Here is a 12,462-nt window from a genome sequence, read left to right on the forward strand (position 1 = left end):
TCCTCCAGAAGGTGCCAAATAAACTAAGTTGGGAAAGTGGTTTGAGAACTTCCCCACAGGTAATAATTGAAGTGAACTGTTTTGATTGACATGGACAATAGATGGACAATAGATACCTGACAATAATTGGTGATTTAAACTGTGTACCTGAGTGGACCATATCAAGTGAAACTCAACTGTTTGTTAATTTTATCATCTTCTGCAGGAATGAAAAAAAGTGCACTGCTAAATCCAGTTAAGTTTTAAATTTTCTAAAACATACAATGCATTAGAAGTTTATTTATCTAGGGCATGCTATGCCTTAAAACTTTTCCAGATGCGCAGGTTTGTCTGTACTCAGAGTAAATTTTGAGGTGAAAATGCAGCCATTTTAGCCAAAGGGTCCACATGAACCTTAAATCCACTTCATTTGGACTTAATATAGTTGTCTCATTTGCTATCTCTATCTATCTTCTTATTTCCACACCCAGTCACAACTTTGACTATTATTTGCCGTTGCATGCATGGCTTAATTATGTACAATTTAAAAGAAATATATTTTTCAGTAATATTAAGTTACATTGGTGAACAGAAAAAATAAAATATATTACAGTGATTTTTTTTTTTTTTTTGTGGATTGTTATCCTATGTATATTTTTTGGTAAAACTATGTACATGTTCAATGCAGTGTTTAAAATATTTGTGAAAGAGCAGATATAGAAATCTGCTCTTTGAAGCCGTCAACTGTTGTACATAGGATTGCTGATGTTGGAAGTAGGTTCCATTGTACTATTGTGTGCGGATAAAATGAGAATTTGTAAGAATCTTTATTGGTTTGAATCTCAATTTGATTGATTTGATTTGATTTTTGTTGTGAGGGTCCTAGTGAGACAGACAAGAGCTGTACTCAAGCTTAGGTCTAACTTATGACATGTATGCCCTTTCTTTTATTTGTTTGGAAGATACTTTTAGGTTAAGTTTTAGAAAATTTAGGTGTCGATTTGCATTTGCTGTTATATTATCTACATGTTTATTCCATTTAAGATCTGATTGGATGGTTATGCTTAGATATTTTGTAGCTGTTTCAGTTTGTAGAATGTGACCATGAAGGATGTAGTCATGGTTGACTGGTTTCTTTTTTTGTGTAATTCTGAGTATGGAGCATTTGTCTGGATGGAATGACATTAACCAGTCTTTTTCCCATTGTGCTGAATATAAGTCCTGTTGTAATTGAATGCATCATCTTTGTTTTTTAATGTTTCTGTAGATGATGCTGTCATCGGCAACATACCATACCCCACAATTTTTGTTGATAACATTTTTTTACTACACCTTTTACTAGATTGAGGAGGAGTTTTAAGGTTCATCATAACCTTTTGGCTAATATGACCGTATTTACACCACAATTTTTACTCTGTGTACAGACACACCTGTGCACCTGGAAAAGTTTTAAGGCATGGCAGGAACTCTAAGATAATTAAATTTTAAATGCATTTTATGTTTCAGAAAATTTAAACTTTTCTGGATTTTGAGATTCCTTTTTTTCCCCACAGAAGTTGCCAAAAAAAAAAAGTTTTGAAAAATGTTTGAGATGTTCCCCTAATGGGCCTATGTAAATAATTGTAGTGAATTGTATTGATTAACTGGACAATAGATGGACAATAGACATCTGGACAACAATAGGTGATTTAAACTGTGTATTTGAGTGGACCATATCAAATGTAACTCAGCCTGAGTCTCAGGTGTTTGTTTATTTTATCCCAATCTGCAGGCTTAAAAAAAAGGAATCTTAAATTCCAGGTAAGTGTTTAATTTTCTGAAACATAAAATGCATTCAAATTTTATTTACCTAGTTCCTGCCATGGCTTAACACTTTTACAAGTGCACAGGTTTGTCTGTACTCAGAGTAAATTTTGTGGTGTAAACACGGCCATATTTTTCAATTCCTTCTGATGAACCTTAAAGGCAATACATCCCGAGGGTTTCCTATTGTCAAGTGTCGAGTTGCGAGTACTCCAAATAATCATTTAGTCTTGAAGGCGTCACAGAAAAAAAAAAATTGAATTAGCCTTTAAAGATGTCATGATTGTTTGGACTAAGTTGCGAGTTATAAAAGTTGAGTTGCAAGTTAAAAAATATCTAATTGTGAGTTACAAAAGTTGAATTGTAACTCAACAACTAGATACTCTACATAAGTAAATCTCATATATCCCATATTCTGGCTAGAATTAAAAAAAGGTATAATTTTAAAGCTTGCATGAAAGTGAACATGGCAAGATTTAGGGATTTTATATTTTGTTCCATTGTTTTGGGTACCAGTACTTTTTTGTTTTTGAGCATTGAAAAGACATTTTTATTTTATTTAATTGTTAACTGTGATAAATCCACTATGAAGTGTATTCTTAGACTTAGACTACAAAAGTGTTTATTTTAATGGTCATTCAGATAAAACTGAACCTGATTGAGTTATAAACACAAATGATTTATTGTGGATGAAAAGTGTGGACAGTACTTAGTTAAAAATTGGGTCAAGTTATACAGCATAAATTTATTTTTGGATTTCTCCCAAGATTATCAGTGATAAAACCTTTTTTAGAAAAATTAACATTTATTCAATCATTTGAATTTTTTTCTTTGGATAACAATACACATATATATCTTTTATCGCTGACTAGTTTCCCTGTTGTTCGTTTTGTTTTAAAGAATTGACATTTACAGCCCAAATAGGCCAAAAATAGAGATTTTAATGTTAAACTGCATTATTAAGGTCTAGGGAACACAATGCAATTATGCAAGATTTTAACAACTATTCAAGACAGATTGATAATTTTTGTTTCACCAGCGGCAAAGTCCCAGAATACGAGACATGGGGATTATTGTCTCACTTACGACGAAAGTAGCAGAATGCGAGACGTGGATTACTATCAGGTGGGGGCGAAAACTATATGTTTAAAACTTTATATTTCAGAAGGTTAGAAGACCTAGATGCTTCATACCTTGTATGCAGATACCTTATGTGACAAAGTTTCTGTCTGTCATATGTCCATTGTCCTTGACATCATTTCCATGGTTCAGCGACGGCTTGAAAAATTATAGTTTTTTTGTCATGTGAATCTCTCACTTTTTATGTGTAATAGGATAACTATATTTGGTAAATGGGTTCCTTGTTATGTCTACATGTCGTTCACTTGACCTTAACCTCATATCATGGATAAGTGATCAAGGTTAAAGTTAGATTATAAGGTCCATTTCTCAGACAATATAAGCAGAAAGTCAACTGTATGTGGTGTATGGAATGATTGTAAGGGGCACATGTCAGTCTGTCAAGTTTCATCTGACCTTGACCTTATTTTCATGGTTCATTGGTCAATGTTAAGTTTTGTAGGTTGTTCCTCTTTTCAGATGTTACAAGTATAAATAGGTCAACTCTATTTGGTACATGGAATGATTTTAAGGTATACATGTCTGTCTGTCATGGTTAATTTGACCTTGACCTCATTTTCATGGTTTATTGGGCATGTTATGTTTTCCTGGTTAAGTTTGTTTCTAAATTACTATAAGCAATAGGTTAACTATATTTGGTGCAAGAAATGATTGTAAGGTGTACATGTCTGTCTGTAGTGTATCATCTGACCTTGACCTCATTTTCATGGATCATTGGTCAATGTTAAGTTTTCATGGTTTGGTTTGTATCTTTAATACTATAAACAAACTATATTTGGTGTATGGAATGATTGTAAGGAGTACATGTCTGTCTCTTAATTTTTATACGACCGCAAAAAAATTTTTGTGGTCGTATATTGGTATGACGTTGGCGTCGTCGTCGTCCGGCGTCGTCGTTGCGTCGTCGTCGTCGTCGTCCGGCGTCGTCTGGCGTCGTCCGAAGACACATTGGTTTTCGCACTCTAACTTTAGTTTAAGTGAATGGATCTTTATGAAATTTTACCACAAGGTTCAATACCACAAAAGGAAGGTTGGGATTGATTTTGGGGGTTATGGTAATAACAGTAAAGGAATTAGGGGCCAAAAAGGGGCCAAAAATAAGCATTTTTGTAACTTCCAGACATAACTTGTGTGTTAGTGTATGGATCTCTCTGACATTGTACCACAAGGTTCCATATCACTAAAGGAATGCTGGGATTGATTTTGGGGGTAATTGCCTCCAAGTTTTAGGAATTATGGGCCAAAAAAGGGGCAAAAAACAAGCATTTTTCTAGTTTCATGACAATAACTTGTGTGTAAGTGTATGGATCTTTCTGAAATTGTACTACAAGGTTCCATATCACAAAGGGAAAGCTGGGTTTGAGTTTGGGGGTAATTGCCCTAAACGTTTAGGAATTGGGGGCCAAAAAGGGGCCAAAAAACACATTTTTTTCTAGTTTCCAGACAATAACTTGTGTTCAAGTGTATGGATCTCTCTGAAATTGTACTGCAAGGTACCATACCACAAAGGGAAGGCTGGGATTGAGTTTGGGGGTGATGAATCATAATGGGGGTTCAAAAAATTTTGGGGGGGGATTTATTTTTTTTTCCTTTTTTTTCTTTTTTTCCTTTTTTGTTTCTGTTAAAATTTTCCATTTTAAGTTGGTTATTTCTGATTTATATTTAAAATCAAATAATAATGATATGGTAGGAGATACACACCAAACAGGATGTGTAAATTATTATATAATAAGTATTGTGCAATAGCAAGAAATTTTCAATTGCACAGTATTGCACAATAGCAAGAAATCTTCAATTGCACAGTATTGCGCAATAGCAAGAAATCTTCAATTACACAGTATTGCGCAATAGTAAGAAATATCCAATAGCACAATATTTCGCAATAGCAAGAAATTGTCAATTGTACAGTATTGCGCAATAGCAAGAAATATTTAATAGCACAGGATTGAGCAAAAGAAGATACTTCCTATAAATTGCTTATTTCTTGACCAATTTCAATGGGGTTTTATTCTTGATTTCATGGGGTTCTTTAATATGCTGAATCTAACCGTGTATTTAGTTTTTGGATTTTGGGCCCCGTTATCAACTTTGTCCACATTGAGGTCAAAAGGGTCCAAAATTAAACTTTGTTTGATTTCATCAAAAATTGAATTATTGGGGTTCTTTGATATGCTGAATCTAACCGTGTATTTAGATTCTTAATTTTTGGTTCTGTTTTCAAATTGGTCTACATTAAGGTCCAAAGGGTCCAAAATTAAACTTAGTTTGATTTTAACAAAAATTGAATTCTTAGGGTTCTTTGATATGCTGAATCTAAACATGTATTTAGATTTTTGATTATGGGCCCAGTTTTCAAGTTGGTCCAAATCGGGGTCCAAAATTAAACTTTGTTTGATTTCAACAAAAATTGAATATATGGGGTTCTTTGATATGCTGAATCTAACCATGTATTTAGATTTTTGATTTTTGGGCCCCGTTATCAACTTTGTCCACATTGAGGTCAAAAGGGTCCAAAATTAAACTTTGTTTGATTTCATCAAAAATTGAATTATTGGGGTTCTTTGATATGCTGAATCTAACCGTGTATTTAGATTCTTAATTTTTGGTTCTGTTTTCAAATTGGTCTACATTAAGGTCCAAAGGGTCCAAAATTAAACTTAGTTTGATTTTAACAAAAATTGAATTCTTAGGGTTCTTTGATATGCTGAATCTAAACATGTATTTAGATTTTTGATTATGGGCCCAGTTTTCAAGTTGGTCCAAATCGGGGTCCAAAATTAAACTTTGTTTGATTTCAACAAAAATTGAATATATGGGGTTCTTTGATATGCTGAATCTAACCATGTATTTAGATTTTTGATTTTTGGGCCCCGTTATCAACTTTGTCCACATTGAGGTCAAAAGGGTCCAAAATTAAACTTTGTTTGATTTCATCAAAAATTGAATTCTTGGGGTTCTTTGATATGCTGAATCTAACCATGTATTTAGATTTTGGATATTGGACCATAATAGGTGAATGTCCAATTTAAAATTTTTAAGTTCTTAGACCACATTCAATCTGTGTTAGAAACCTATGCTGTGTCAAATATTTAATCACAATCCAAATCCAAAGCTGTATCAAGCTTGAATGTTGTGTCCATACTTCCCCCAACTGTTCAGGGTTCGACCTCTGCGGTCGTATCAAGCTGCGCCCTGCGGAGCATTTTATTTATTTCTAAGACTTTGAAAATTAAATCAATCATGGTTACTAAAGCAGGTGAGACATTTCAGTGCGTGCACTCTTGTTTTTGAATTACATGATTTTAAAAGATTTTTGTTTGTCCACACATGTGCTATATGTTAACTACTGGACTTAAAAATCAATGGAAATGGGCTTGTTTTTATAAAATTTGGAAGAAAATAAACATATATGTTTTTCATGATATTATTATTTTGCTTATAGTTTGTTCACATATTTCTATCTGTATCATCAAAACAATAATCGAAATAAGTGACTTTTTACCTGCGTCGCTACAGGCAAAAGCAGATCTAGTAACTGCATGACTCGGTCAGTAGGTCAGTCCATCTAAAAGACCTTGGGTAGAAAACTTTTGTAAAGGAATCTTGGCTTCTATCAAAGGGAATAATTTAAATTCTATCAAAGGTAATAATTTAATATTTGGACTGCAGCTTGATAATGTTGAGTTGTAGTGAGTAAGCTTTTACATTCGCCCTACAAGCACTTCCTGTTTGCCGAAAGTTTGGAATTTGAAGTTTGAAGTTTTAAACGAGTGGTTGAACAACACATTAATTCACGAATGTGGGTATGAGTTTTGTACTGTCAAATGTTGAATAATTTTCGATATTTTAATTCTTTGATTAATTCTTCTTTTTATTTCATTGACCATGACTTTTTAATGAAAATAAAGTAGGAAATAAAAGGAACTATATTTTTTTCTACGCATTCTGACTTGTTTTGATGCAATGTCATCAACAATGTATTGACAACACCAATTGTTTTATGAGATCAGAGGAGTGAAATTATCAGATTTATTTCACATTTTAAATTATGTGTCTTTTATTTCATGGCAATAATGTAATAATATTGATTTCACTGAAAATAAAACAATTATCTGAATTTAAGTGAACTCCATGACATTAGATATTAATTTTTTTTACATCTGATTTAAACAATTTGTAACTCTGCATGTGGACTGTTAGTCCTTGAGGTATCACCAGCCCAGTAGCTCAGTACTTTGGTGCTGGCAAGGAAATAATAATACTGTTTTTTATGAATGTTGAAGTAATGAAACATATGATCCGTTGTTGTTACTGGACCTTCTACATTTTATGTTTTTATCGTAACGACCCTGCATACCCAAGGTATCCACTTTATGGAATCTATGGACAGAAGATTTACCAGGCGTTGGTTCACTTGTGTTTAAATTTAAACATATGAAAAAAGTTGTTAAGTAATGGGTAATATTTCTTCCCCATGAATAGCTCTGATCATATATTCCTTGTCCATGTTTGATTTTACATACAATGTATGCTCCAATTTATGTTTATCAGCACTTAAATGTTTGATTTCCAAATATTTAAGCCTCAAGCATCTCTGGAGAGACGTTAATTGTGGAACAGTGCATCTTGTCCAGTAAAATTTGTTTCTTTGAATGTTATGTTTATTAAATGTATAAATATGTGTATGTACCATACTAATCCCTTTACTCATCCCACTCATTTCTGTACACATTTTGTACATGGTACCCCCGGTATGTATTTACATTTTTTAAGGGATAATCAAAGGTATAATTTTTATGTACATGATTTAAATAAATATTTTTTCAGTACCCAGTTTTCAGTTTTATTAGTCATCATGGTAGCAGTATGTTTCCAGATATTTATTTCTTGGTTTGAGACTATAATTGTCTGTATTCTACTTTAAATACAGTCCTTGAAGGTACTATCTATTATAATTTTGTAGATAATACAAAATACATGTAATCTTGTAACAGGAAAAATGAGTAAACCTTTCAAATTTATTAAATAAATGTGTATGTACTAGTACTGAAACATGTCTTTTCTGGTTGTAATGTCACAGTCACCTTTTAAAATAATAACTTTAAAAACTTCCCTCTTTGTATCTAATTTTTTGTGTGTTTCAGACATAGCATGGAATTTTTAAAGTATGTGTATAACCATACACCAGGACCCTGCAGAATTGTTCCTGGACAAGGTAATGTTATGGCCCATATTAATACCATTATGGCTTAAATATTTAAATAGCTTGCTACAGCAAATGGGAGGCCAAGTATTTGTGTAACACAGTGAATGAATTTATAAAGACTCTTTACTCGTAACATGGCTCATAATCTTATACTGGTTTAAAAGACCAATGGTGCAACTGCTACCTGTATTTCATACCTGCATTCATGTTATTTAATTTATTCTTGCTTTATACCTTGATGTTGTTAGGTGAGCTGCAAAAAAGTCGACTGCAATAATATGATGTTATTTCCTCTGACCACTTTTGAACCATATCTCAAATCTACATCAAATTTAGCATATTTGTTTTCATTTATTGTTTTGTATATAAATCAGGTCTTTGGTTTTCTTTTTTGAACTGTTTTTCATTTTGTCATGTTTAGGCCTTTTATAGCTTACTGTATAGTATGGGTTTTGCTCATTGTTGAAGGCTGTAATGTGACATATAGTTGCTTACATCTACATCACTTGGTCTCTGGTGGATGGTCTCATTGACAATCATACCACAATTTGTTATTTTTATATTAGCTTGAAAATTTCCTTTTGAAAGAACATGACAAGACCCTCTTGTTTTCCTGTTTAGTAGGTCAAAGGAAAAGGTCACAATATCTATAAATAGACTAAAATTTTGGTAAAAGTTTCATTTCAGGACAAAATCTTTTGAGATAAGATCTTTTGCCTTGAACTGGAAAGACCTTTATTGACTTTTATGTCACTTGGTCAAGGTGAGGGTTACAGCAGCAATTTATAGACTTACAGTTTTGGAAATTTCTGTTTTCCATCATTTGACATATTGATTTGTAGACTTAACAGTGCTTAAGGATGTATTCTTCTGACGTTTCAGTCTCGTTGAAATCTCGTTCTGGAATTATTTCCAAAACATGTGATACAAGTGGAAAATATCAATGAATTTAAAAAATGTTATAATCAAACTTAAATCTGTGAAAAAATTGTGTATGTACAATAATTAGTTTTTGAGTAATAAATTTTTCAAATTTTATTACCAATCAAGTCAGTCTTTTTAGCCAAAATTTTGATAAAATGGGTGAGGGGTACAAGAAATTATTTTACCAGAAATATGTACATCCCATATCACTTTTTTCTTTTCAAATTTCTTAGATATGTATTTTTTCAATCATTTATAATAAAGAAGTTGAAATAATACGCATTTTGTTCTTAAAATAGAGAAAAATCACAAATTTACAAAATTGACAACATGGTAAATTTGACATGAAAAAGCATCAAAATATGATAAAACTTTCTTATAGTAACACCTACCTATAGTTTTTTTAAGTTTAATTTATTCAGATTGGTCCACTTCATCTTTATTGAAAGTATGAAAAAAAGTTTAATTGTGGAACTGTGATTTTTTTCACGATAATAGCCCAAAAATGGGTAAAAATTGATGAAAAATGAGAAAATCATCAAAATTGGTTACTTTCAAGGGGCCGTAGCAAAAAAAGAACTGCACCACCATATGATTTTTTCTTCATCAATTATTTTTTTACAGTCATATAGACCCAAAAATCAGGTTAAGAAAAAAAGTTTAAATCTAGAAATTTTTGGCTCCTCAGAGGTGTACATCCTTAACAGTCCAATACCAAAAAAACACAAAACAATTAGAACTAGATACAAAAAAACTGTTTTTTCCCTACAAAAGGTATGATCCAAAATGAGCTTTTGAACCCACGGTAGGGTGCCTTGTTTAATATATATAGAAATCATACTTATTTTACAGTCTGAACAAACTCCAGTATCCTTTTATATAATGGAATTTTGTAAAAGATTAAAACATTTTTGGAACTTTTCTTGTACTAAATTTTGTTTGATCTAGCTTCTCTGGATTTGAACTAAGAAATCAAAACCCTTTCAGTTTAACTAATCAAAATGTACAATAATCATCTTGATCATCTGTACCTAGATCAAAATCAGTTTACCTCTTATTTCAAATTATTGTGTTTTCTACCATATTTTAGAAAGAAATGGAAATTTTGCTCCTTAATTGCAGAAAGTTTTAACATATATTATATATTTTTGTCTCGCCTTGACGGAGTCAAAAAGCGAGACATAGGTATGCTGTTTCCGGCGTCGGTGGCGGCGGCGTCAACAATGTATTAGTTTGTGATTAGGTCTAGTTCATGGTGAACCACTAGTGGTAGGTCAATCATATTTAGTATGCAGTTGTATTAGCATTGGCACATCTCATTACCATGGAGATTATTTGGCCCCGCCCCCTCAGTCAAGGTCTATTGACTTTGAAACTTTGCTAAGTTTACATGTATTAGTTTGTGATTAGGTCAGTTTATGGGGAACCACTAGTGGTAGGTCAATGATATTTGGTATGCAGTTGTATAAGCATTGGCATATCTCATTACCATGGAGATTATTTGGCCCCGCCCCCTCAGTCAAGGTCTATTGACTTTGAAACTTTTCATAGTTTACATGTATTAGTTTGTGATTAGGTCAATTTATGGGGAACCACTAGTGGTAGGTCAATGATATTTGGTATGCAGTTGTATAAGCATTGGCATATTTCATTACCATGGAGATTATTTGGCCCAGCCCCCTCAGTCAAGGTCTATTGACTTTGAAACTTTTCATAGTTTGCATGTATTAGTTTGTGATTAGGTCAATTTATGGGGAACCATTAGTGGTAGGTCAATGTTAATTGGTGTTCAGTTGTATAAGCATTGGCATATCTCATTTACCATGGAGATTATTTGGCCACCCCTGATCATGGTTCATTGACTTTGAAACTTTTACATAGTTTACAAGTTAATGTTTGTGTTTAGGTTTGTTTAAAGCGAACGACTTATAATAAGTAAATGGTATTTGGTATGCAGTTGTATTAGCATTGGCACATCTCATTCCATGGAGATTGTTTAGCCATGTACCTTCAGTCATGGTTCATCGACTTTGAATATTTACATAACTTGCATGTTAAAGTGTTGCGATTTTATAATTTCAACATTTGCATTATCAAAATTACAAAAAGGCGAGACATATCTCTTAGATAACAGTTTATTACTTATTATATTTTATTTCAGGAATTGGATATGAGGACATGGAGACATTACCTAATGGTTTAACACTTATTACATCAGTAGGTATAGTATTGCCTTGAGTTATTGCTATTGGTTCACATAGATTGATTACTGAAAATGTCAAAAGCATATTCAAGGTGAGAATAAGTCGTACAGCGAGACAGTTTGTAGGTTTTTTTAATGGAAGATTGACAGCTAATTGAGTTTTGTAGTACTTTTAAAGTTTACTATCCAGTTGGATGGGTCTATATCTCTTATGGCGATACTATAGAAATAGAAGATGTGGTATAATCATCAATGAGACAACTCTCCACTAAAGACCACATTTTATGTTATCAACTTATTCACTGTGATCACCATTTTGAAGATTGTAAGGAGTACTATGTGTAACATCTTCCGAGGTCAAAAACCAAAATACAAATCCTTTATCAATCTTTCTTGGCCACTGCCTTGCAGATAAAATATGCATGTTACACACTTGATCCCACAACAGCCAGAGCACTCAAAACCCAGAAGTATAAACAATGAACAATAAACGATGAGTTAATATGCAAACGTGTGTCAGGGACAAGGCGCTGATATTATTGAATCCTACCAAGTAGATATGAATATATGATCTGCTCAGTTTAGTTTGTCTAGAATTATGACCCTTTCAACTTATGAAAAGGTCTCAGAAAGTAGTAATGTGTGAATTATTTATCTACAATGAAAAAATTATTATGCAAATTACTGATGAAAAAGCAAATTGACATGTCCATTTCAAATAAAAATCAGTAATGATGTATGAGAAGTAAATTTCCTTTCTACAAGTCATATTTTTCAGGGCATTGTGATGCCAACAGCTTCTCCTAAAGTTCATGCATACCACAAGAAGCACAATAGAAGAGGCAGAATATATTTGTTTGATTTTAATCAACCAGATAAAGGCATAGAAGAACTGACAATTGTTGGGGACCAGTTTAACCAGTCTGATTTCGGTCCACATGGCATTAGTTTGTGGAAAGACAATAAAGGTAATTTTCACAAACAAATAAGTTCTAAGCACTTTGCCATTTGTTTTAGTTGTATTTTGGAATGCAGTGCTTTTCAATAGTTTACTCCAGTCTTATCTATAAAGGTGACCAACATACATTATAAAATCTTTTAACAAAAACAGCAGATTTTACTGAAATTGAAAGTGACCTTATAACCATCACAGACACTAAAATATCATTCAAAATGTTTTATTCTCTGTATTTACAGTATCTTTGCA

General features: G+C 32.5%; 1 protein-coding gene across 15 annotated transcripts in view; it reads left to right on the forward strand.

The window, feature by feature from the left end:
• LOC127698684 (serum paraoxonase/arylesterase 1-like) overlaps window positions 1-12,462 on the forward strand; it is a 244,324-nt gene that overhangs the window by 677 nt on the left and 231,185 nt on the right. For 8 of the 15 annotated variants that reach the window (XR_007980927.1, XR_007980926.1, XR_007980925.1 and 5 more), the window contains exons 2-4: window positions 8,067-8,137; window positions 11,214-11,269; window positions 12,034-12,223. The exons of 2 other annotated variants lie outside the window; for them this stretch is intronic. Coding sequence is in view for 10 of the 13 variants with exons in the window: in XM_052202294.1 (XP_052058254.1) it covers window positions 8,067-8,137; window positions 11,214-11,269; window positions 12,034-12,223 (317 nt within the window). In the remaining 3 variants the exon portion in view is untranslated. The remainder of the gene's footprint in view (window positions 1-8,066; window positions 8,138-11,213; window positions 11,270-12,033; window positions 12,224-12,462) is intronic. 5 more of the 15 variants (XM_052202293.1, XM_052202290.1, XM_052202292.1 and 2 more) reach the window with 1 other exon arrangement.

Source organism: Mytilus californianus, unplaced genomic scaffold, assembly GCF_021869535.1.
Source record: "Mytilus californianus isolate M0D057914Y unplaced genomic scaffold, xbMytCali1.0.p SCAF_4, whole genome shotgun sequence".
Taxonomy (NCBI): Eukaryota; Metazoa; Mollusca; class Bivalvia; order Mytilida; family Mytilidae; genus Mytilus; species Mytilus californianus.